The 27,132-nt window shown below is 37.1% G+C and overlaps 1 protein-coding gene across 4 annotated transcripts in view; it reads right to left on the bottom strand.

The window, feature by feature from the left end:
• SPAG17 (sperm associated antigen 17) overlaps nucleotides 1-27,132 on the bottom strand; it is a 281,073-nt gene that overhangs the window by 95,536 nt on the left and 158,405 nt on the right. For all 4 annotated transcript variants that reach the window (XM_037826256.1, XM_037826259.1, XM_037826258.1 and 1 more), the window contains 6 exons: nucleotides 25,797-25,972; nucleotides 23,739-23,856; nucleotides 21,046-21,224; nucleotides 19,135-19,294; nucleotides 6,622-6,839; nucleotides 2,134-2,278 (listed from right to left, as the gene is read on the bottom strand). In XM_037826256.1, coding sequence (XP_037682184.1) covers nucleotides 2,134-2,278; nucleotides 6,622-6,839; nucleotides 19,135-19,294; nucleotides 21,046-21,224; nucleotides 23,739-23,856; nucleotides 25,797-25,972 — 996 coding nt within the window. The remainder of the gene's footprint in view (nucleotides 1-2,133; nucleotides 2,279-6,621; nucleotides 6,840-19,134; nucleotides 19,295-21,045; nucleotides 21,225-23,738; nucleotides 23,857-25,796; nucleotides 25,973-27,132) is intronic.

Below are 27,132 nucleotides of genomic sequence, written 5' to 3'. Positions count from 1 at the left end.
AGTCAGGGAGGAGGGGGCGGCTTTAACAATCAAATCTCCCTGGTGTTCCTGGAGATTTAAAGCTGCTGCAATAGTCTAATCCTTCAGTTCAGTCCTGCCACAGTTTGTCTCTGCCACTGACCCACAAGTCCTTGGTATTGCGTATGGCCCCTGAGACTTGCGAGTGTGTCCCTCTTCCAGGCCATGCACCCGCAGGTCCTCTGTTGAGAGATGACCGTGCTATGTCATAGGTGAGTGCCATCCCCTCAGGGCAGTTCTGGACTGCAGGGCTGTGTAGGGAGGCTCCCAGTCTGCTGAAAGGATGGCTGAATTGGGCATGTTAATTCACATTGCTCCACCTTCCCAACTCTGGGACAGCCAGCTAAGGGTGCAGGGAAGGCTAATGTCTGCGCCCGATTTTGTGGTGTGTGCGTTTGTTATTGGAAGCACTTCTGTCACACTGGGTTGTCTGGGGCAGCTCTAGGCTATGGGGCCGGTGATGGTCAGGAGTGTTTCCTGTCCACCAGGATGATGGCTGTGAGAGGACAACCCCCTTTTCTTGGGAAGTTGTGGTGTTCAGTGAATTTTCTCAGCCACTGGACTTATTGCCTTTTGTCTCAGAGCTCTCTCAGTTCTGCTCTTGTCTTGACCTGCCCAAATTGCAAGTCTTCGAGGCTTTCTGTATCAGGCTTCTTAGAGTAATTGTTTTAGAAAAAGAGAAGAAGATTAAAAAAAAAAAGGCAGATCTAATGGGTTATTGAAATGCTAAGAGACAAAGTGTTCTAGTTTGCTAATACTGTGGAATGCAAAACACGAGAGACAGATTGGCTTTTATAAAAAGGGGGTTTATTTGGCTACACAGTTACAGTCTTAAGGCCATAAAGTGTCCAAGGTAACACATCAGTAATCGGGTACCTTCACTGGAGGATGGCCAATGGTGTCCGGAAAACCTCTGTTAGCTGGGAAGGCACGTGGCTGGCGTCTCCTCCAAAGTTCTGGTTTCAAAATGGCTTTCTCCCAGGACGTTCCTCTCTAGCAAGCTTGCTTCTCTTCAAAATGTCACTCACAGCTACACTGAGTTCCTTCTCTTTGAGTCAGCTCATTTATATGGCTCCACTGATCAAAGGCACCCTGAATGGGTGGGGCCATGCCTCCATGGAAATATCTCATTAGAGTCATCACCCACAGCTGGGGGGGGGCACATTCCAAGCAAATCTAATCAGCACCAAAACATCTGCCCCACAAGACTACATCAAAGATAATGGCGTTTGGGGGACACAATACTTTCAAACTGGCACACGAAGCAATTAGGGCCATTAAGGAAAGGTCCAGGAGGCAGAGAAACCGGTTTTTCTTCTGGATTTGCATATGAGCCTGACTCTCTCTGAGCTCTGCTCTTCCCCTTTGTATGTTCCCCAGAACTCCACAAAGCCTCCGCTTTTATTTTTGGGGTTTTTCTTGCTGTTTTTGCTATCCCTATCTCCTCTCCGCCAGGCTGGATGCTCCTGGATTCTCTGGTGTCTGGTCTCAATCTATCTATGCTTGGAGTTTGATCAGTAGAATGAGTTTCTGATAAAGGCCACAACTGCAGTTCTCCCTTCTCGTTCCCAGTGCTGACGGCCCCTCCTCCCACAGGACTGAGCCTGGCAGGGAGGGGCGCGGGTCCCCTTGCTGTGAAAACTTACAGATTTCGCTGATCTCAGCAGTTCCACATGTTCATGAGTGTTGCATGAAGTATGCCCAAAGTCAAATTGCTCTGCGGTGTCTGGTCCACGTAGTACCTGGCTTTCTACCCGCTTCCCTGGAGGAGTAACTAAAACGTACACCTCACCACTCCGCCATCTTGCCCTGCCTCAATTATTAACTTTTAGTCACCACCAATCCAGACCATAGATCTTTAGTTGTGAAAATGGGAAAGACACTATCCATTAGCCAATTAGAGCTTTTAACATGCCTGTCTCTGTTGAGGATAAAGATCCTAATGAAAGTTCTTTATAGATCCCACTTTGGATTGCATGAGTGTCATTTATTTGATAGACTTTACCACAAATTTATTTTTCTTATGTATGTGTTCAACAATCACTGAAAATTCTATTTATTTTAAGCTAAAGGACTGCAAAATATTGCCATATAACTTTGAAAAATATAACTTACTTGTTTCTTGGTCATCTGGAGGAATAATATGGTCTTCATAAACCTGATAAAAAGTTGTGATTCTGGTACCATCAGCATGATCCACTATCCGAGTACCGTCTTTTTTTTCAACAATGTTCACTTTGTCTTCTCGAGTTGTTATAACCTGCATTTAAAGACAGAGCATAATCATTTGGTAAGGTGGTTAATTTGGCCTGGGGGTATTATGCCCCATTTAATACAAAGATGGTACCATCAAAATCCTGGTTATTTTTAAGTGAAAACTTTATCTCACTTAGCTGATTTAATCCTTACAACAATCATGGGAGTCAGGCAAAAGTATCTCCATTTTATAGATGAGGAAACTTAGGCTTAAAGAAGTCAAGAAACTTGCTCAGTGTCACACAGCAAGGAAGTGCCAGGGCTTGTATTTGGACTAAGGACTATCTGTTTTCAAAGCTGGTGCTCCTTTCACTCTAGCAAATTTAGAAGTAAAAAGTTAAAATTAGGACTGGGCTGACTGAGGTCTGTCTGGGAAATTGACCACAAGCCCTGTTTCCTTGGAAACCAAATAATTAAGGTAAATGTGGCATGTTGTGGCTGCCCTGCCTGCTGTGTAACCCCTGATTGCAGGACTGGCCTGGATGGGAGAACTGTGAATTGGTGTGCAGGTCTTGGTCCTAATGGCATCCGAAAGGTACATGAAAATTGGTGGGCAAAAGAGGCCAAGGATTCTGCGTGTCAAGTTGATCTATATATACATATATTCTCATCTTCAGCTGTCATACATGTCCCATATGCATTCGATGGGCAAAAGAAGCTGTGCATCTGGGTTGCTGCTGAGCTTCCCAGTTAAGACACTGCACCAGTCACGCTGTATTTCCTGTCCTGCATCCTTCCCTATAGCTAAGTAAATATAACTATAGATTAAAGATTACATTCTGTTGATTTGTAAATTTAAATCTGTAACCCTTTCTGTTTTTGTAGAGAGTATTACTGTGGAAAATGGATAGAAGACCTAAGAAGGAAAGTAGCTGTATCACCTAAGACAGAAAAACAAACCAGGTCCATCCCAGTGCAATCCAACTGAACATATATTTACAGAGGGCTATGTGTTGTGTACTGTGATAGGTGCCAGGGATACAATGGTGAACAAGACTAAAGTTTAACTGTCTACTCTCTAGAAATCACAGACCAGAGGGGAGGACACCCATTAAAGAACTCACTAAAGGTGTGATGACTGTTACTGAAAGAGACATATAAGGGACCACCAGTGCCTGTAGTGAGAGATTCTGACCTGGTTTGGCTTCCATGATGCTGAGCTCCACATAGTGTATCAGAACAGAGAAGCAGTGAGAACAAAGGTGTGCTAGAGACAAAGTACCCCAGGGAGGAGTCGGGAACGTGGTGGAAGCAGGCTGGAAAGAAAGCTGAGAATCAAACTGAGGTGGGCTTTATGCCCTGTTAACTCTATCCTAAGGGAAAAGCACTGCTGGAGCATTTTAAGTATATGGATTAGAGGAGGAATCACAGAAAAATTTCAGTTAGTCCTGGCAAGTTATCCAATCTAAAAGAAAAATTAGATTCTTATACACAGTAGCTAACTCTCAAGTGTGTGTGTATGTGTGGATGTGGATGTGTGTGTGTGTGTGTGTGTGTGTGTGAGTGTGTGTAGATGAGGTGGACATGGAGATGCACGATCCAGATCCCCCTTCAAAATAAACTTGCTCCCTAGCTGTGGGAAGCACAGCCAGTGAACACCTCCATCTCTACCTCTTTTGCTTCACTTATGACTTCTCAGGTAGCTGCATCTACTGACCAAGTGAGGCACGGGCATACCGGCCTGGTCACATCCACCAGACTCAGGACATTGGGACAGGTCATACCTCTTCCTGCACTCCCCTGGGTTGGCTGAGGCTGTCGGGTCTGCACCCCGGTTCAGCCACTTTTTTGCCCATTCCTGCTTCCTCCCATTTCTTTTCAAAGATGGTGATCCCTAATAAATATCTTCCACTGCAAACTCCACCTCACTGTTTGCTTGTTGAGAGCCCAGTCTGCAACTATAGTAGCATATATAATACAAAGCTTGTTTTAAAACATCAAGCATTTTCTAAATTTGTACTATCCTAAGGGACACAGTGTTTTGCTGCACAGTCAAGATGAATGTGAGGATGAATAAGTTTGCTCCCTATTATTTGACTCAAGTATCTAGGACTAATGGAAACAGGTATAATCACCTTTTTATCACTTTAGGGAAAGCATAAATCACTATTTAAGGAGACAAATGCAAGCTGATCATTATTTTAGGTCCTTAGCATTGGCACCCTCAGCTAAAGTGTGGATAACAAAATACTGCTGTCTAATGCAGTGGTTCAGAGCATGAGCTCTGCCGACTGAGTTCAAATCCGGATTCCAAGGATTGCTGGATGGCCTAGGCAAGTTACTTAACCTCTCCATGCTCTCGTTTCCTCATCTGCAGATTGGGGCCATCACTACCACCTTCTTCAGGGGTGCTGTACAGATTCAATTGAGATGATATTGGTAAAGTGCTAAACACTTAGTAAGTTATCAAGTTAGCAATTATTAATACTAGCTCTTTTTCTATTATAAAATTTATAGATTATTATTTTAGAATTGTTTAAACATTTCATAACACCTAGACATTTTCTGGCCACCATAGGGTGGGATAATCATTATTCTTCTTAGTAGCAGGAGTAACACAACAGCAAAAACATTTACTGAAGTCCCAATAGTGCTGGGTCTGGTAACAACAATTATCTCCATTTTAAGACTAAGGGAACCCAGATCAGAAATTTGTCCTAAATCATATGTCTAGTAAGGAATCTGTAGCTAGGGCTCAAACCCAGGTCTGCCTCACCACAAAGACAGTGCCCATTCCTCTACAAGGCTCCACTTCCTGTCAGGTGTTGTAAATGAACACATTCACTTTCAATTTTGTTTCATATGATAATTTCAGTTTCTTGGCCCTTAATTGCATAGTGGTTAAGCATCTGAGCTCTGGAATGCAGCCTGCCAGGGTCTAAAATCTGACTCTCCCACTAGCTTTGTGATCTTGGGCAAGTTAATTAGCCTCTCTGTAGCTTACTTGCCTCATGAGTTGTGAGAATTAAATGAGTATGTAGAAAGAACTGAGAATAGGGCCTGGCATATAGTGAGAGTGCTCAGTAAATATTATTAATATTATTATTGTTATTATCATTGTGTCAAATGTCTGGTGTTCAATTCACGTTTGAATCCAGTTCTTTTGGATGTTGGCTCATGCTTGCATGATAGTGATAGGGACTAACAAGAGAAATTAAGAGTCATTTACTAAGAATGCTAGTCAAATTTGCACACTAAGCCAAACAATCTACATTGGAGCTGAATTAAAGTGTTATTTGAAGTGATCAAATTAAAAAAAAAAAATCTCATCCTGAGATGATAAATACTTTGAGTCTCAAAAAAAGACAACTAGTAAACAAGGTAAGAGATTACGGAATTTCAGAAGTAGGCTGAGGAAGAAAGGAACACAAATTTGGTTTGAAAATGTAATTCATCTCAACAGCAAGCAGATATTTTGTTTTTGACTAGAAGCATGTGGGTGTAAACAGGGTAGAAGTCCAGCAGCCAGAGATAAGGCACCTGAAGAAATTCTGCTTCTTATTTGGATTCAGAGGGTGCTGCAAAACTTCTCATAAGACGTTAGAGGAATAGCTGGGGAATGGAGAAAGCGAAATTTTCATCACCAATGACTACTTCTAATCCAGGCTCCTGCACTTCCCTGTTCTGTGACTTAATTTGTTGAGGCTCAATTTCTTCATCTCTGTAAAAATACCCATTAATATGAGGACTGAATGAAATAATGTACACAAAACATGTAAGCAGAAAGCCTGGCACATAGAAGGTGCTATTATTCATCCCAGGAGTTTTGATTTCACATCACAAACAAAACCATTATTTTTATATCACTCCTTTGTCCCTTATTCCTGTGGTACAAATAAAACTTTCGTATAGTTGTTCTATGGTGGTACTGAATTCTTGAAGCATTTAACGCTAATATACCTTATCTCCTTAAATATACCATAATTTTCTTGAAGGCAAGGATCAAGTACAAATTTCTATCACTCACTGCAGGTGGAAACAAAAGAGTAGGAACAAGCCCCCTCACTTTTAGAAGATAGGATGTATACAAATACATTCAACATAAGGAAGTACATTACAACATTAATCATATATGTCTTAAAAATGGCATAGAAAATTCATGACCTGCCTCTCACTTCAAAAATATTTCCTCATACACTGTATTGGCCAGATAAATCACACAATATTTTCAGATTTGGAAAAATGGGTCTATCCACCCATCCACCCATCTATCATCCATCCATCCACCCATTACTTAACAAATATTTACTGAAAATTTGTTATTTGCCAGGCTCTCTTCTATGTACTATTTTAGGACTCTAATAATTAAAAAAATTTTGCAACAGTACAATACAAAAGTTTGCATACCGTTCCATTGATAGGATCTGTGGCATGAAAGGACAAAAGTGGGGTCAAGTCTGTTATTCTTTCTAATCCTTTGGTGCCAATCCGATTTCCTTCAGGAGTGGTTGTGTACCAGGTGCCTATGTGAACCTCCACAGGAGATACTGTTTGAACTATCTCTGGGGGAGGCTCATGGATTTCATTCTTATGTGTCAATGATGACTGGTTTTTGTGACTTTTTCCTGTGGAAGTTCAAGTAAAATCAAACACAACAATATAATTATAATATCAATGTTGTAAATCACTAAGTTTTGATATAACCTAAACTATCTCAGACACTGTGGCATAGATAATACTAAATAGCATTTCATCAATTATATTATCACTCAACAGAGAAAATATCAGGTTATGAGTATCATAAACTTGGCACTTGAACCTTGGCTGGATTCCCACCACATCCTCCCGAACATATACACAGACACAAACCTCTATGGCATAACAATACCTGGCCAATTTCTATACACTTTTGACTCTTGCTTATATCACCCCTGGTTCTGGGTTCTATATCCTGAGTTTTAAAGGCTACCCCCCTCCCCCCCATAAATCTGGCAAACATTCAGACTCCCTATTTTGACTAGTTAGACTCTGTCATTTTACTAGATTTTTTAACACTTATTCCCACAATTCTGTCATTCTTCCAGCCATACATTAGAAATGCCTTCCTTCAGCTCTGAATCTGGAGAACCTTATTAGCCTGGCATATTCTAGACCTCTCACTAGGGGAGATGAATTTGTACAGCTTAATTACTGTATTGACAGTCATCTGATACATTCCCTTTCCAATACTACCCCATCTCTTTTGAACAAGAAAATAGAACTGAATATGCTGTCATGGAACTCTGTGATCAATACCTCAATCCCTTCATCAGGCTAAATTTACTCCATTTGCATGAACAGTTATGAATAATCTGTAGATTAGAACAGAATTGTTGGGGTTATCAAGCCTCAATGATGAGGTAAATTAAGATACAGGATCATATTGCAAGAAAAAACAGTAAAGAATTGTTATCTCCAGAAAGATTCTCCAGATTCAGACCTGAAACAGATTCAATAAATGAGGGGGAACCAAAGAAGACAGATACATCAAGCTAAGCCATTTTATTTCCCTAAAATTTAACTTGGACCCATCTACACTTCCAGAGCATTGATGGGGGGTGAAAATGGTGTCACTTGTAGAACAAACAGAGAGAAGATCCTCTAGAAATGGTAGCAAATGCTTCGGGAATTATCTCTTCTTCTATTTCTTCCCTTTTCCCCCTATTCTTCTGCTTTGTCTTTCTTTCTTGTTTTTTGTTTTTTTTTTTCTCAAAAGAGGTAAGTTATGTAAAGGGCATTCCAGAAGAGGGGATGATACAAGAAATAGAATGAGGGGTGAGGAGAGCATGGCATGTGCAGACAACTACTAGCAGGCCAATGTAATTGGAGGATAAATATCAAGCAGATTTTGGTTGAGAAGAGACAGAGAGGAAGGCACTGGTTCAATCAAATGGGCTTTCTGGCAGGTTAAAGACCCTGGACTTTATCTTGTAGGTGATATTTAGTAACTAAGAGTTATTAAGAGAGATAGTGATGTGGTCAGATTATTTGATGTTTTTGGTAAGATTATAAAGAATTGATAGAAAAGAAAACAGAGTGAACACTGAGGGAGGTTATTGAAGAAGTAAAGATTAAATGTGGTAGTAGAGATAAAGAAATACAATTGTGGTACAAATGTAGATTAGAGAACAAATTTGGATGAGAAAAGATGAGGATGAATATGGGAGGTGAAGGAATAGGAAGAAGAAAATATCACATATTAAACAACTATTATCTTCCATCATTAATATATCATGGGCAAAGAAAACTGGTCAAGGATCAGACTGATGGCAAGAGGAGAGAAACAGGCATGTTTGGCATTCCATTTTTAACAACATGGTAGACTAGATATTCAGAATTCCAAGGAGAATAACTAAAACTATTGGATAACAACTTTTAATAACCTTCTTGAATGTGTATATGAACTGCCAACTATGAGTAAGGTCAAATCAAGCCAAGGACTGAGTAACAGTGGGAACCCAAAGAGGTAAAAAAGAGCACTGAAGTTGGCTTTTGTCCCATGAATCTTTGTCAAATTATATGCTTTGAGCATTAGTTTCCTCAGTATTGTGGGATTTAGGGAGAGATGAAAGTCAGAGCCTGTCCAAGCTGGAGCAGGAGTTTAATATGAGAACCCTCCAAAAAATCTGAGACCTCAAAGAGCTACACACCCTCAACCTAAGGGCAAATTATTAATAGAAATAAACCAATCCCTTCTCCCACCTCTCACCCAACTCAGGACTGCCAGAAAAGCTGCCTGTGTTCAAACTTGGTATTGAGCAGAGAGGGCAAAAAAATCCTTTGAGGATATGTAGCTTCCACAAGCAGACCCTTAGGTCTTTTAGGTTTGTAGCTAAAATCAACACAGCTTGGCTGGGGACCCCCAGAAATTCCTTAAATTAATTTAAAGTGCTCCCAGACCTCTTGTTTCCCCAATCACCTGCTAAAATCCTTTCTGAAATCCCTCCTGAGGGAAGCCCACCTTTTGCCAGGCCCAAAGAATTTAGAGTTAAATCACTAAGAAAAAAATGATCATTTCATAGTCAAGAATTGCTGGAGACAAAACGAAACAAGGCACTTCAAGTGAGAGCCAGCAGAAACAACAAAAAAAGTAGAATGAGATCCACAGTACTTCAGATATTGGAATCAATCTGATAAGAATATAAAACATGTGTGCTTAATAGGATTCCAGAAGTAAAAAGAGCTCAGGAAATATTAGTAAAGAGCAGACAGATTGGGAAAAAGAAACAAAGAAAAGTCTTGAAGATATAAAACATATAATAACAGAGTTTTTTAAAAAATTAACATACAAATTTAACAGGAGATAAAACAGGTTACAAGAGAACTGAAAGATAGACCTGAAGAAATTATTTAGAATGAATTTCAGAGAACCAAAGAGACAGAAGTTGTGAAAGAGAGGTCAAAAAGCCTCTAATACATATTTCACTGAATTATATTTCAGAAGAAGAGAAAGAAACGGATCAGAAACAACATTTAAAGAGATAATGATTGAGAATTTTTCAGAATAAGTGAAGTCATTAATATTTAGATTCAAGAAAACCAATGTATTCTCACTTGAATAAATAAAGAAGCTCACATCTAGATGAATCATATTCAATTGTAATAAATGAAAGACAAACTATTTTAAAGGCAATTAGATTATCTTCAAAGAAGAACAATTAGACTGACAGCTAACTTTTCAACAGCAACATTGGAAGCCTGATGAGTATGAAGGATTATTGTCAATGTACTAAGAGAAAATACCTGTTAACCTAGAATTCTATACCCAGTGAATTATCTTTCAAGACTGAGGACAGGGAGAGACATTTTCAGAAAAGCAAATTTTGAGGTTTGCCGCCAATAGATCCCACCACTGAAGTAAACTTTCAAAAGAATGTACATCACACACAAAAGGAAAACAAAAGTGCATAAGGAAGATCTGAGATGCAAAAAGAATTGGAGAGAAAAGAAGCCATAATTATGTTAATAAATATAAAGTAACATGGGGCTATATAAAACAAAAATAATATATTGTGGAGTTGCAAAGACATGATTGTAATTAACTATGTGACCATAACAGCATTTAAGTCAGGAGGGTGTAATTTAAATTAGAATGATCCCTATGATGTTTTTGGAGCAAGATTAAAGTAGTAATTAACTGTAGATGTTGATAGATTAAGTATGCATGATAAAATTTCCAGGGAAACCCACAAAAAGAATAGGAATATTTGAAAGTAAATTTCAAACTAGTAGAGGAAAAAGGGGACCAGAAAAATAATCCAAAATAAAATAAGAAGGAAAGAAATAAAAACATAGATTAGTCATGACAAATAGATATTTAAAATTAGGATAATAGAAATATATCCAATAAATCAACATATCTATTTTTCAATAAATGGACTAAAACTCCAGTTCAAAGATAAAATTGTTAAATTGAATTTTTAAAACATCAACTTATATATGGCATATATTAGACACATTTAAACATAAACCACAGAAAAGCATAAGTGTGAAAAGTTTATACTGAGAAAATACTAAAACAATCACTTAAAAAGCTATAAAAATATAAGGCAAAATAGACATTAAAGCAAAAAGAATTCTAGAATAAAGTCACTGTATAATGATAAATGTTAAATTCACCATGAAGATATAACAATTCTAAATTTGTAAGAATCGAAAACCATATCCTTAAAATATATATAGGAAAATATGACAGAACTATAGAAAAGACAAATGTATTTCCGAAATAAGATTAAATTATAAGGACCCACAGGATTTAATGGACTATCCTACCTTTTCAGCAGATTTAAACATACTTTTGTTAAATATATTGATATAATAGATTTTAAAAATATGTAAGGAGATAGAATAGGGATTGGCAAACTTCAGCCTGTGGTCCAGCTATTGCCAATGACTGCTTTTGTACAGTCTGTAAAGTAATAATGTTTTTGTATATTTCCAAATGATTGAAAAATATTTTAAAAAAATAATACTATTTCATGACTCATGAAAATTATACAACATTCATATTAGTGTCCATAACAGGGTCCATAAATAAAGTTGTACTGGAACACAGCCATGCTCATTTGTATGGCTTCTTTCACCTGTAACAGTAGAGTTCAGTAGTTGTGACAAAGACCATATGGCCCATAAAGTCTAAAATATTTATTATGCTGACCTTTACAGAAAAAGTTTGCTGAACTTGGATACAGATCTGGACAACACAACTAACAAGTTTCATCTAACAGAGATGAAGAGAACACTGTAACCAATAACTGCAGGATACATCCTCTTTTCAAATACACATGGAACTTAAAAAAACAAACAAACTTGACCATATGTGAGTCTATAAATCATGTTTCAACAAATTTCAAAGACTAGATGAAAATCAATTATAAAACAAAGTAGAAACACCTTGAAGTTTTGGAAATTGAGAAACTAATTTAAATACTAATGGGTCAAAGAAGTCATTATGGAAATTAGAAAATATTTAGAACTGAAAAGTAACAAAAATACTCAATATTAAATCTGTGGGATGGGAGAAGCACATCCTGAATGGTGGAGTAAGGCCATACAAAAATCTGCTCCTTCAGAAAACAATGAGAACACTGGGAAAAATGTTAAAATCAGCTTTTTCAGAATTCTGGAAATTAACCAAAGAGTTGCAATAATCTGAGGAATAATTCAAGACAAATTGCTGAATCTCAGTAATAAAAGTAGCTTCATATTCCTATAGCCCCCAGTTCCCCCCATCCCCCAATCCTGCTCTGCATTATCTCTGAAGTCCAACAGCCTCATTATCGCAGAACCTGGGAAACTAGCAGCCTGGCTGTCACTGCAGGGAACAGATGGGCTTGGAGCTCCCTGCCAAAACCTCATCATCAGAGAATTGTCATTGTTTGACCTGTCTGGCAACTCCTTAGAAACCTTCACTTTGACCTGACTCAGAACTCACTTGTTTTAACTTTTTTTTTTCCTGGGCACTTATTGAAAACAATCAGTGGCAATTTTTGGCACTGTGGTTGCCTGAGGCAGCAATAGTAGTTGGGGAAATTTGTATTTCTCTAAAGAAGATATACAAATGACCAATAAGCACATGAAAAGACGCTCAACATCACTAGTCATTAGGGAAATGCAAATCAAAACTACTACATAGCATTTCATACCCACTAGAGTGGCTACTTTGGTGGTATGGAGCTATGTATCCCTGAAAAATATGTTCTTAGACTTGGTTCTTTCCTGTGGGTGTGAACTCTTGTAAATGGGACCTTTAGATGAGGTTACTTTGGTTAAGGTGTGGCTCAGCTTAGTTGGGATGGGTCTTAATTTTATTACTGAAGGCCTTATAGGAAAGGTTGTATGGAAAGAGGAGCCAGAAGCTGGAAGCCAACTGAACCCAGAAGAGAAAGAAGTGAGGAAAGGCCACCATGTGCATTGCCATGAGACAGAAGAGCTAAGGACGAAGGATCATAGGCAGCCAGCCCAGTTTTCTGAGAGAAAGCAGTGCCTTAATGATGTCTTGATTTGGACTTCTCCTAGCCTGAAAACAGTAAGCCAATAAATTCCTGTCATTTAAGCCAATTCATTGCATGGCATTTGCTTGAATAGCCAAGGAAACTAGTACAGCTACTATTAATAAAGTGAAAAATAGGCATTAGAGAGAATATGGAGAAACAGGAGCACTCACTTATTGATGGTGGGAATGTAAAATGGTGCAGCCACTACGGAAACAGTTTGGTGATTCTGCATAAATTTAAGTATAGAAGTACCATATGACTTGGCAATCCCACTTCTAGGTACATACCCCAAAGAATTGAAAGAGGAAGTAAAACAGATACTTATACACCGATATTAACAGCAGCTTTATTCACAATTGCCAAAAGATGGAAGCAACCCAAGTGTCCATCAACAGATGAATGGATAAACAAAATGTGGTATACACAGACGATGGAATGAGGTTCTGCTACAACATGGATGAAACTTGAAGACATGTTAGAGGCAGACATAATGGACAAATACTGCATGATTTTACTTACATGAAGTAATTAGAATATGCACATTCATAGAGTCAGAAACTAGAATACAGGTTACCAGGGCAGGGGTAGGGAGAAAATGGGGAGTTAATCCTTAATTTAATTGGTACAGAGTTTCTGTTTTGGGTGATTGAGAAGTTTTAGTACTGGATGGTAGTGAGGGCTCTCAACATTGTGAATGTAATTAACAACACTGAATTGTATATTTGAAAGTGGTTGAAATGGGATATTTTAGGATGCATATATGTTGCTAGAATAAAAATAAAAAAAAAAAAAAACCATTGAATTGCACACTACAAAGATTAAACCCTAATGTTAACTATGGACTATAGTTAGCAGTTTAATTATAATAATATTGTCTCATCAATTGTAAAAAAAAAATGTATCACTAATGCAAAGTGTTAATAATCAAGAAAACTGTGTATGCAAGGGAGGGATATATGAGAATTCTACACTTCCTGCATGATTTTTCTGTAAACCTAAAACTGCCCTAATAAAAAAAAATAAACACAAAAAACAAAAGTCATCAACAAGAAAGAGGAAAGATATCCCATCAAATGGGAGACAATATTTGCAAATCATAAGGGACTTGTATCCAGAGTATACAAGAATAACATTTTTATTTTTATTCTCAAGAATAAAGAAGAAAATAACCCAATTAAAAATTGGACTGAAGACCTGTTCTGGTTTGCTAATGCTTTGGTTATGCAAAATACCAGAAATGGATTGGCTTTTATGAAGGGGATTTCTTAGGTTACAAATTTAGTGTTCTACGGCCATAGAAACGTCCATTCTAAGGCATCAACAAGAGATACTTCACTGAAGAAAGGCTGATGGTGTCCAGAGCACCTCTGTCAGCTGGGATGGCACATGGCTGGCATCTGTTGGTCCTTTGTTTCCAGGTTGCATTTCAAAATGGCTATCTCCAAAATGTCTCTCTCAGCTTCTCTCTTAGCTTCTCTCTCTCAGCTCCTGTGTGTCCTTGCTTCTTTCTCCCAGGGCATTTCTCTCTAAGCATCTGGGGGTTCTCTCTTAGCTTCTCCAGGTCAAACTCTCTTAGCTTAGCATCTCCAAACGTCCTTCTGTCTTCATCTCCAAGCATCTCCAAGTGTCTCTGTCAGCTCTAGCTCCAGATCTCTTCCTGAACACCTCTTAAAGGACTCCAATGATCTAAGTAAGACACACCCTGACTGGGCAGGGCCACACCTCCATGGAAATAACCCAAGCAAAGGTGTCATCCATAGTTCGGTGAGTCACATCTCCATGGAAACACTCAATCAAAATGTTCCACCCAACAAGATTGGGTTAAAAGATCATGGCTCTTCTGGGGTCCATAACAGTCTCAAACTGGCACAAGATCTAAACAGACCTTTCTCCAAAGCAGATATACAAATGGCCAATAAGCACATGAAAAGTTGCTCAACATCGTTAACTACTACTGCAAATCAAATTCAAATCAAAAAGACAATGAAATACCACTTCACACCCATCAGAATTGCAGACAGACAACAATAGTGTTGACTAGGATGTGGAGAAACTGGAACCCTCATACATTGCTGGTGAGAATGTAAAATTGTGCAGTATCTTTAAAACAGTTTGGCAATCCTCAAAAAGTTAAAGAAGGAGTTACCATATAACCCAGCAATTTCACTCCAAGGTATAAATTCAAGAGAATTAAAAACATATGTCCACACAAATCATGTATATGAAGGAATTAGCATCATTATTCATAATATCCAAAGAGTGGAAATAACCCATAAGTCCCTAAACTGATGAATGGATAAACTAAAGGTGGCGTATCTGTACAATGAAGTATTATTCAGCCATAAAAATTAGTTCTGATACATGCTACAACATGAATAAACCTTAAAAAAATCATGCTAAATGAAATAAGCCATTCACAAAAGGTCATATATTGTATGTTTCTATTCATATGAAATATTCAGAATAGCTAAGCAATAGAAACAAAATGTAGACCGGTATTTCCAGAGACTTTTATAGGCTGATGATAATGTTCTGAAATCAGAGAGTGGAGATGGTTGCAAACTCTGTGATACACTAAAATTGTTCACTTTAAATTATATATATTATGATATGTGAATGTATGTATCAATAAAGCTGGTATTAAAAAAAATTACCTGATGAAGCTAAAGTAAGACTTTGAAGGAAATTTATAGCCACAAATGCTTATATTAGGAAAGAAGAAAGCCTGAAAATTAATGAAGTAAGTATCCACCTTAGAAACACATAGAAGAACAGCAAAATAAATCCAAAGATAGTAGAAATATAAGAGAGATTCTATTTCCATCACGCATGTGGTAGCAGCATATTCGCAAATTCTTCCTCTTCTCATCCTGGAAATCATATTAAACAATAATAAAATGAAAAGGAAAAAGCAACCAATAATTACATTTTCAGAAAAACTAGGAGACAGATTTGCTAATGCTGCTGGAATGCAAAATATCATAAATGGATTGGCTTTTATAAAGGGGGTTTATTTGGTTACAAAGTTACAGTCTTAAGGCCAAAAAGTGTCAAAGGTAAGGCATCCACAATAGGGTACCTTCACTGGAGAAAAGCCATTGGCATCCGGAAAACCTCTGTTAGCTGGGAAGGCATGTGGCTGGCATCTGCTTGCTCCCAGGTTGTGTTTCAGAATGGTGTTCTCCAAAATGTCAGTATCAGCTTTCAACAGCCATCTTCAAAATGTTTTTCTAAGCTGCAGCGCCGAGGTCCTTCTGTTTGTGAGCTCTTTTATAAGACTCCAATCAAAATCAAATCCATGCTGAATGGGCGGGGCCATATTTCCACAGAAACATTCAATCAAGAGGTCACACCCTAATCAAAGGTGTCACTCACAGTTGGGTGGGTCACGTCTTCATGGAAACACTCAATCAAAAGGTACCAACCTAATCAACACTAACATATCTGCCCCCCACAAGATTACATCAAAGAACATGACATTTTTGGGGACATAATACATCCAAACCGGCATAACCCTCAAACTTGAATTGAACCTAAGGGCTGCCAAAAGCAGAGTTGAAGAGCAAGCCCACAGAGGGAGATATAAAAGTGCCATTGGAACGAACAGGAAGTAGGCGCTCACAGATCTCAGACTTCTCCAACAGGTAATTCTCCTAAAGGACAGGTTCTCATCCTGGGACAAAACTGTGAGCACTGTCTAAATTGCACAGAATAGGATCCTGAAGGAAGTGCAGATAGAAGGCTTGGAATGTGCCAGGGGTGAGGGCAGGAGTAGCTCAGACAGCACTGATAAAAGTACAACTTCTAGAAGTGAATGCATCTAAGCAAACGAACAGCCCAATTAAAAATGGGCAATATCTGACACCTCACCAAAGAAGGCAGACAGATGACAAAAAAGCACATGAGAAGACGTTCAACATCATATTCTATTAGGGAACTGCAAATTAAAACAACAAGATACTACTACACACTTATCAGTATGACTAAAATACAAAAATATGACAATACCAAATGCTGACAAGGATGTAGAGTAATAGGAACTCTCATTCATTGCTGGTGGGAATGCAAAATGGTACAGTCACTTTGGAAGACAGCCTGGCAGTTTCTCTCAAAGCTGAATATAGTCTTACCATACAATCCAACAATTTCACTTCTAGGAATTTACCCAAATGAGATGAAAATTTACGTTGCATAAAAACCTGCACATGAATACTTATAGCAACTTTATTCATAATTGTCAAAACCCAGAAGCAACCAAGATGACCTTTAATAAGTGCATGGATACACACTGTGATGTATCCATACAATGAAATATTATTCAGTGATAAAAAGAAATGACCTCTTAAGCCTTGAAAAGAAATAGAGGAGCCTTTAAAGCATATTGTTAAGTGAAAGAGGCCAAGCTGAAATGACTACATATTCTGTGATTCCAACTATTTGATATTCTGAAAAAAACAAAACTATAGAGACAGTAAAAAGATCAGTGGTTGCCAGGGGGTTGGGGCAGGAGAAGGCACAAGGATGAATAAGTGAAGCACAAAGAATCTTTATGGAGGTGCAATTATTCTGTATGACACTGTATGGTGGATTCATGATATTAGGTATTTGTCAAAACTCACAGAACTGTACAACACAAAGAATGAACCCTAATACAAACTATGGATTTTGGTTAATAATAATGTATCAATATTGGCTCATCAATTGTAATAAATATGCCACACCTAACTCAAGACATTAAAGTAGAAGAAACTGTGGGGCAGGGAGAAAGGGTGTAGGGGAACTCTGTACTATCTGCTCAATTTTTCTGAAAATCTGTTTTAAAAAATAAAGTCTATTAATCTTTTTATAAATGAACACATTATTCTGGATGGAAGAGTTGTGACGAAATCTATAACACAGTGCTGGAGGCAGAAGCTTCTGGAACCAGGTTAGACTCAGAGAAGTGGCTACTTAGACAATTATTTCTCTGTTGTGTCAACAGAAGAGGGAGCCCTTGAGCTGGGAACTCTGGAAAGTTATAAGGGACTTATATTCACTCCTCCAACCAGGAACCTTAAGCTACTATTCAAGGAAAATAAATTTCATTAAATTCTGAGTAACCAAAAAAAAGGAATTCAGTTTGCCTCCACATACATTGGATGCTGTGGTGAGATGTGTGAAATTTACAAAAAAGACGAAATCTTAGTCTCAAATCTCTCAAGGCAAACGACAAATTGTAGAAATTCTGTAACACATGAGAAGCAGTCTAATTTAAGGGTAAGGTGCTCAGACTCAAATCCCAGTCCTACTATTACCAGCTGAGAGAACATGAGGAAGTTATTGACCTTCTCTGTGTTTCAATTTTCTCATCATTGCCTTGCTGTGAGCATGAACTGATTTGATATTTTAAAGCATTCAGAATTCTGCCTGGTACACAAACATCTCATATAAAGATCTCTTACAAATTCAATATGAAAATGAAGAACATATCAATAGTAAACCAAGAAAAGATATGAATAGGAAATTTACAAAAAGGAAAAAAATCCAATAAACATCTCTTAAAGTTTAACCTCACTGGTAATCAAAGAAATGCACATTAATGTAATCAGATTTATCAATTGTTCATTAAATTGAATAAGTTGAAAAGAATGATAATATCAGTCCCACTATGAGGGGTTGTTGGCATTTCAGGAGGGGGCAACGGTGTGTAGAAGTAGGTATTTTCATACCTGCTGGTAGTTGTAACTCAGAAACATCCCTAGGAGGGCAATTTTGCAATTTAGATTATGGCGGATCTGTTGATTGCTTCCCCAACTGTCGTCACCCTCTTTTACCCTATTGGTAGTGCCTATCTTTGAGAAAAAGGCCAAAAATGTCAGACACTTGTTTTCCCAGCCTAGATCCTGGCCAGGTCTAGTCAATAAGATGTAAGGGGAAGTCTGCTGTGGGGGGCTTCTGGAAATATTTTCTTCCCTGATAGAGAAAGACACTGAATGAAAGCTTTTCTGTTTGTCCTCTTTCCCTTCTGCTTTGGAAGTTGCTCTATGCAGACCACATGCCTGGAGCTGCTGTAACCTTCTTGCAGCTATGAGGAAATGGCCAAGAGAATCACAGTGACGCCTACTCAGAAACCTGACATCAAATATCTCTTGAACCATCCCTAAAACACCCCTCCAAGCATTAGAGACAGTGCTGTGTAAGAGTATATAATGATATAGGAAAAGTTCGTTATATATTACTAAGAGAAAAATGTAGTTTATGAAACAGTATATATGTATGTTGTGATTCTAATTAGAAATCATATACATATATACACACATATATATACACATAATAATAATGATATTATTATTATTATTGAAGACATTATTGAATCCATTATAAATTGAGAGGCTTCAATTATTACCTTTTTTGGTGATGACAATCTCAGAGGGCGCTGTTTCTGATTTTTGCTGAGAAACTGAGTCCATTAAATCTCCATTATGAGGGGTTGTTGGCATTTCAGGAGGGGGACAAATGGGACCTGAATCAGGACTACTGCTCACAGCACCATCTGCAAAGAGAATCTAAAGGAAAATCAAAATGTGTCAGTATTCTCAGAAGCAGGAAGAGACTGGTTAACAATAAACATTGTTTGCCAACATGAAATTGGTTAAAAATAATCCAAAGCAGAGATGACATTTGTAGATCTCCCGCCCTGGCATCTCAAAGCATATTATAGAAAGATGGATTTGGAGCTCAGAGACAATAGCTTAATAAACAGCACAATATTATTTCATGTTTTCCATTTCCTTTCTTTTTATGTTCCATTTCCTTTCTTTCCATGTCCTTGATAGATTGATTCCTTCCTCCTCCCCCAATTCTTCACCTTTGCCCTAAGTAATTGAGAAATTATTCATTCATTTTTATTGATTACCTTTAAAACTTTAACACATACATATAAATGTTTAGAGACTATCAATATCTCTCTAGTATCTAGAGTATCTACAGGTCTACTATAGATTAATCTGTCTAGTATCAGCATCTATAGCTTCCCAATGAACATGACAAGACCCACTGTCCTGTAGTGTCAGTGTTGCTAAAGAGAAGTCAAATGTCCATCTGGTTCTTATTCTTTCATAGGTAACTGGTTCTCTTCAGGAAGCTTTGGGATTGTCTCTTTAACCACTGAGTCCAAAAACTGCACTATGAGAGATCTAGATGGGGATTTTTAAAAGATAATTAGTATCAGTCCTGGTTGGCACTTGTTGGCCCTGCTTAATCTGAAGTATCATTTTCCTTCAAACCCTGGGAATTTCTTATATATTTTTTTATTATATTTCCCCTTCATTCTCATTATTTTCTTTTTCCAGAAATTCTATTATGCTCATCCCTTCTCTATGTCTCTTAACTTTTGTTTCCCTCATAATCCACCCACCCCCACTCTCATCTTTCATAATTGTTATTTTTAATTTTTAAGAATTCTTGACTTTTTTCCATAGTAATTTTACTTTAAAATTTTTTGTTGTTGTTTAACTATTTATTCTTATTTTTAGGTATAATTTCTTCTATTTATTGAATTTTGCATTTTGCTTTCATGGGATTGGTTTTCCTCCAAAGTTGAAGATTCTTAGGTGGGTATTCAGATTTCTTATTGAGAATCCCTTTTCACTTTCTTGGTGGTTGTAGTAAGTAGTGTCTGTTCATATGAACTCCTCCCTGTGATCGTTGGGGAAGGATGGAGCAGGACATATGGCTTCTGGATATTTTGGTTTCTGGTTCCCATCCTCTAGGTAGTAGTGAGTTGCCTGGGGAACTATCCTGATTTTCTGAACCCTGAGCCCCATCTGTGAAATGTTTGTGTCAAAATTCCCATTTCATTTTTAATTTCACTGCAGTTTTTTTCTCTTGTTTATGTTTTAAACTTTTCTGTTGTTCCTCCCTCATTCTGATCCCATCTGACATGTATTTTCTAGGAATTCTCCAAATTTTAGGACCCACTGATGATATACTTTCTTCTTCTCTAGAGCTGTAATGAATTTATTATTTAAAGATATTTTTCTATTATTTTAAGGTGCCTTGAGAGGGGAGGGTTAAACAGTTGTTCCATCTACAATCTTAGATTATGTGTAGAAACAATCAGTTTATTTGTATCTTGTATTACATGATTTTTTTTTCTCTAACCATATTACTCTTTGTTTGCCATTTCAAAGTGTGTTATGCCATTTTCAGATGTGTTGTTTCTCTTTTCCATTACAGTATTGCCCCTTACTCACATCCCTGTCTGCCTTCTACTTTATAGCAGGGGAAGGTAAACTTAGCTAACATATTCTTTTACCTGTGTGGATCCATCCAACATGTATTTGACAACAGTGCCTTGACTGGTGATAACTCTTGATGCCTCCTGCTCTACTGGTGGCATCACCGTTTTATAGAACTCATAGTGCTTCACCTTCTGAGGGTAGCTCTGTCGGACCATGATGTCCCAAGTGGGTTCCTCATCCCCAGTATATTGATCTTAAACAACAACAACAACAACACTTACTGTTAGCTGGGCAATGCTGTGGGGCTGGGATTTTGTCTTCTTGTTTTACTTATTTTCATTCTTTTGTCTGGATCTGGATAATAGGACAGTGTCCATGCCACGGTAGTTGGCCCAGAGCACTGGTCCTTTTCTGGCCTTGATACATTCAAATGTAGTAAATAAAGGCACCTACAAGCACATAAAGGGTGCTTTCCTCTTGAATAAGTCATTCTCTCTAATGAAGTCCAGGACATCTTGGGGACAAGTTATAAAGGAAGCAAAGTCTGCTGTCTTAAGTGTTCCCCTTTCTCCCCTTTGGTGCTTTTCTCTCACCTTTAAGTAAACTCTTGCTCCCAGATACACAATGTTCCTCTGGTGTCCCCTGGTTGCTCAGAGCTCCAGGGGAAACCACTCACTCAGGCTTGCCCTTCCTAGGTTGTTCACCATCTTTCAAAGTTAAAATAATCTCCTACTGTGTAACCAAATCCAGATTTCACTCTGTGCTCTGTTTTTAGCTGGTGATCAAAGAGAAAAGCACCTAAATAAGCTCCTTCAGAAAGAAAGAACTGTTTATTGAGACTTTCTGGCACACATTAGCTACTCAGTTATTATTAATTAATTTCTTCTTATTTTATAAAGTGGTTTCTTGGAGCTACAAAGCCTTAATGCAAAGGAATTAACATGTAATGGTAGTGTTTCAAGGACTATATGAAGTTGGTGAGAAAAATATTTGGGGATGAATGCCTTCTTGATGCCCCCTTAATCACAAGAGTAACAATAATAAAATAATAAATACTTATTGAGATACTTCTATATGTTAAATTCTTTATGTATGTATCTTATTCAGTTTACCTCAGCATCCCTTTAAAGTAGACATTTCACCTTTTTCAGATGAATAAATGGAGGCCTAGAGGCCTTATAAATTCTCAAAAGTCACACAGGCAGTAGGTGGAAGAGCTGGGAATTGAATCAAGTCTTTGTGCTTAACCATTACCTTATACTGGAAAAGCAACCACCAGTACTACAACCAAAAACCCAACATTTGAATAATATGTTCCAGGTTATAATGCCTTTTCTCATTTAATACTTAAAACAGACCAGTTTTTGTAGATATTGTTATTTTATAAATGAAGAAATTCAGGTACAGAGGGGTTATGACTTGTCCAAGGTCACCCAGGAAAGATCAAGTGTAGACTCTTTCTTTTTATACCAAGTGACCTTCTCTGCTATGTGCAAAGCTGACCCTGATGAAGATATTGCTACTTTGGCATTATGTTGTAATTGTGTTTAGATTTGGATTAGGGTATTCTTAACATATGGAAGATTTTTAAATGATTATGGGTTTCAGATGGAGTTATTATTAACCACATTATCTACTCTGACAGAAGGATGAAAATATCAGAGAAGAGAATGAAACCAAGGAAAAAGAAAGGTGGGGCTGGAACAGGTCTTGAGCTGGGGTAGTAAGAGGATCAAGCTAGTAAGCAAGCACTCATGTGTCCTTGAACTTGAAAACAATGTTCCTTTCTGTATACTCAGAGCATCTTGGACTTCAGAAGCTCCCTAGTGATCGTCTAGAACAGGGGAGCACATCATGGAGAATATGGCCACTAGTGATCCTTGGAAATTGAAACAGAGAAAATTGGTGTGTATTTTTAATAATTCAGAAAGCCTAATGAAAAGCAACATAGATCTGAGATAAGACAATATAGGTAACTACAACCTTTTAGTTTCTGTTACTTTGGTTTGGCTAGGAAAAACAATTTAAATGGTATAGTTTTTTTTTTTTTTCGAATATGGTACACATAAGGCAATTACAAAAAAGGTAGGGGAGGGAAGTACTTGGCTGCGAAAATATTGGGATCCCCTAATTTAACACAACATTCACCGTATGAGAAAACATGGTCCAGAAGCAGTAAATAACTTAAAAGAGTCACACAGTTAGTTCATTTTGGTACCAGCTTTGGAACTTGAGTCCCTGTTCAGTGCTTTCTTTTTTGCATCTCCTAATTCTACCAAAATGGTGAGTTTCTATTTAAATAATATTCAAGTTCAGTTGCTACTGTGGATGTTCCATTAAGTTAATTAAACATGATCCACTTGTACTTATTTATACATCTTAATAGGTTAGGACCCATCAGCAGAATCAATAGAAATAACAGACTGTATAAAATTATATATGATATCTGGGAATGAAGACTGATTTTGGTTTTCTTCACCCATTTAAGCTGCACACATCTGTATATATTTTTTGTTCACTGACCTTTATTTTGATCAGACTGAAAAACTACTATACCTATAACCAGCACTGGCTTTGCCATCACTGGCCTAGGAATGACATTTTAGCTCTGATACTAGGAACCAGGTGACCTTGAGCTGTCATTATTTGAAAATAACCTTATTGCTCATTACCTACAAGTAGTCAAATACATAATTTTTGATGGGGATTCAACTGTTATACAAGACTTTTGGTCCCCTGACTCCCACCCCACCCAGCTTGAACTTACCTGTAGACTCTTGCCCAATGAAAGTCAATAGGAGCCCACTGGGGCAAGATACATTTAGGTTTTGGAATGTGGGAACATAAGGAGTCTCTTGTAAAATGGGTTCTGGTTCTACTTCTTCCTACAAAATAAATAATTTAGCAGTGACTAATTGATTGCAATTTTCTAAATGAGTTCTTGAGTTACTTTGACCAAGCAAAGACTTACTGAGTACTTAGGATATGACTGACTTGCCTAGAGGTAGGTGGGCTCTTCAATGAAGCTTGTGAGGATGCATGAGTCTCTGCCTGTGTGGAGTCTATATTCTACTTGTAGAATGGAACACAGATATGTGAAACTGTTAAATAATAGCATCAGATGGTTTGCACATCTTACCTCAGAAAAGAGAACTAGCAAATTGAGGAGAATAACTGGGAATGGATTCATGGAGGATTTGGGGCTTCACCATGCCTTTAAAGATATATATGTGTAAGCATAGGATATGTGGGATACCAACATCCCTACTGCCTTCTTTGTGTAATTCTTATAGTTTGGATGCTAAAGAAATTATACTATTATGATATGTATCCTTATTTTTCTATAATGACCATGTATTGCTTTTGTAGTAAGTGAAAACAATAAAAGAAAATAAAAGACACAATAAAAGAAATTACTTATGAATTAATGAGAATGTGGGCGTCCTATTTAAGAAATTCTACCTAATTTTATGCCAACTATCCCTGATTCTCTTGTTTTGTCATGTGTACACAAGAGTGAGTTATTCAGTTATTTCCAACAAATCTCCTATTAATAATCATTTCAGGTTTTCCAACTGGTTCTCTTTTGCTAATTTCCTTGTTGGATTTTCAGTGTATTCTAACTAGTCTTCTATTGTTGATTATTCAGGATGTTCTGCCTTTTCTTTGTCACTAACAAACAAAAAATATGAATAGCAGAAAATGAATTAAAAACAAAACAAAATTAAGTGGAAAAAGCATAATAAATTCTGTGAAATGAACAAATCCACCACATCAAACCTGACATCACACACAAAACTAGTAATTATCCCCCCACCATCTAATTATCATTAATAACAACAACAAAAAAAAAGGTTTGGTGAGCCAATTGGTTTGCTACAAAATTGCTTTCAGCTTAATTAGTAAAACTAATTATTTAAAAAGTGAATTAAAAAAAAAAATGAATTATCTGTGGGCATTTTGTTCAACACCTGAACATTTTTTACTTAACAAGGGTCAAGTGGTCTGGCATGAGGAAACTTATCTAGTATAGCCATGTAAAATATGGTACAGGAGCTAAGTAACATTTAAACCCCATAACTTTTAAAGGGCCAGAGGCTAAAATCCAGTTTCCTGACCATTAACTCATTTTTTTTCTTCTTATAGGAATATTTGTACATTGTATTTTAATAGCAAATACCCAGTAAGTCAAGAGTTGATCAGAAATTTCTGTTTGACCCACTTGAGGAGCCCTTTTTTGATCTGCGTTCTATTTGGAAAATGTTTAGAGTTGAAGTGTGGTGTGTGTGTGTGCGTGTGTGTGTGGTGTTTATGATGGAGGGCTGAAGGTAGAAGTTGGACTGGTCTTAGACCAGAGCAGAAGTGGGAGTGGTTGTCCCTAGTCTTTTTGGATTCTCAGCAGATCAATATCTGAGTCCAAGTGTATTAAATGGAAGTGTTTCCATTGTCTAGTTACAGATCCTTCTTTTCCAGTTGCTGTTTATCTCACTGGAGATAAATCAAGTATTAAAAATAAAGAACAGTAGAAACTTGGTTAATCAAAGGCCAAGACCACACAAGAACCAGAATATAAAAAGGTATGAACTAGTCGTTCTGAGCTTAGAATGAATGACCTGAGACCATTGGTACATGACAATATGTTTGCTGGAGTGGGAATCCAACTTTTGTGTCCAAATCTTTTCTTGTCCATTGGAGAATGTTAATACATTGGCACACTATAATGTATATACTTTAATAACCCTGTTGACATAACACACAATTTTTAAAAAAATGTTAACATTGAAGCAGAAACACAGTTTGGGAATCCATGGCAAGGTTCACATACCTTTTTCTCTTCTTCTTTTGGGTGCTCCTCTTCTTTAAGGGATTCTTTGGGTTTTTCTTTGCCTTTTGGTTTCCCTTTTCCTTTACCCTGAGGAACAGTCACTATAACAGGAATCACTGTTGGAGTAAGTGCTGAAGGAATATTCAACATTGCTTCCAAATTAGGATCCTTATCCTCTGCAAATAGAAAAAGGGGGAAACAAGTAAATCAAACACTCATATTTAGCAAGAAGACATAAAATAGTGTTCAAAGATTTGATCAGATTTCTTTGTGTTTTTACCTTTTTCATGGCTGTATTGTTCATTTCCTGCCTTTAACTACCCTAAGCTGTGTTTACCCAATTAAATGGGAGAATTGAATTGGAAATTTGTTTTGCAAATAGCAGATAAAAGTACTTAAATATCAGTATTATGTACATAATTAAGGAATTTATAATATATATTTTTAAAAGACTCATGTCTTCAACTTTTAAAAAATATTCACATAGTAAAAAAATACTTATCTACACTATAAATATTTCCAAATGAAGTACTTATAATCTGAAATTAGAAACATTTGTTTTAAATGGAATGATCACATATTAACTCAAAGATTAAGTCAAGAATAAAGAAATCACTTAGGAATAGGAGTAATAGAGTTGATAGAGGGAGTATTCCATAAATACTTTATTCTAAAATAATGATAACCTGTATTCAGAAGAGGTAGGATTTCTTGGTGATAGCATGATGTTAATGGATTTTAATAAAGAATTTGTTAGATACCAAATGACTTCTCCAATTGCTGGTTTAAAACAAATCAAACAAAATTAGAAGACAAAACTCTAAATGAAGAGAAAATATTAATAAATTTAATAGACTCTAATTCACTGGTACAAGGTAAGAAACAAGATTATATGATCCATGAAAATATTGCCTCTGCATAAAAGGAACTACATAGTTATACAGACAATCGGATCACCATGACCTACACTAGCACACAAATGATTTATTATAATTTTAAGGCTATAATTACCTTTTGATTTTGTAATTATTTTTTTCATTTGTGCCTGTGTGTGTTGTGGTTAGAGCCCTCTAAATCACATGGGAACCCACAAGATTTCCTAATTGCTTCTTGGTAAAGTGGCATATTATTTTGTAGTTTGAAAGGAAATAGATTCCAGTTGAAGGCTGTTTATTAAAACCAAGGCAGAGAAGTCCTTCAAGATGTCCAAAGAACAGCTCCTTTAATACTAATGTCTTGATACACACTGAGTAGTTTCATAATCACAAGATCTGGAAAAATATTGTTCTGTAGAAAACCAAGAGGATTCCTTGCAAATCATGCTTTTCTAAGTATC

The sequence above is a fragment of the Choloepus didactylus genome, chromosome 2 (genome assembly GCF_015220235.1).
Source record: "Choloepus didactylus isolate mChoDid1 chromosome 2, mChoDid1.pri, whole genome shotgun sequence".
Classification (NCBI taxonomy): Eukaryota; Metazoa; Chordata; class Mammalia; order Pilosa; family Megalonychidae; genus Choloepus; species Choloepus didactylus.
The sequence above is the reverse complement of the archived record's forward strand: the minus strand, read 5'-3'. Positions and strand labels throughout refer to the sequence as shown.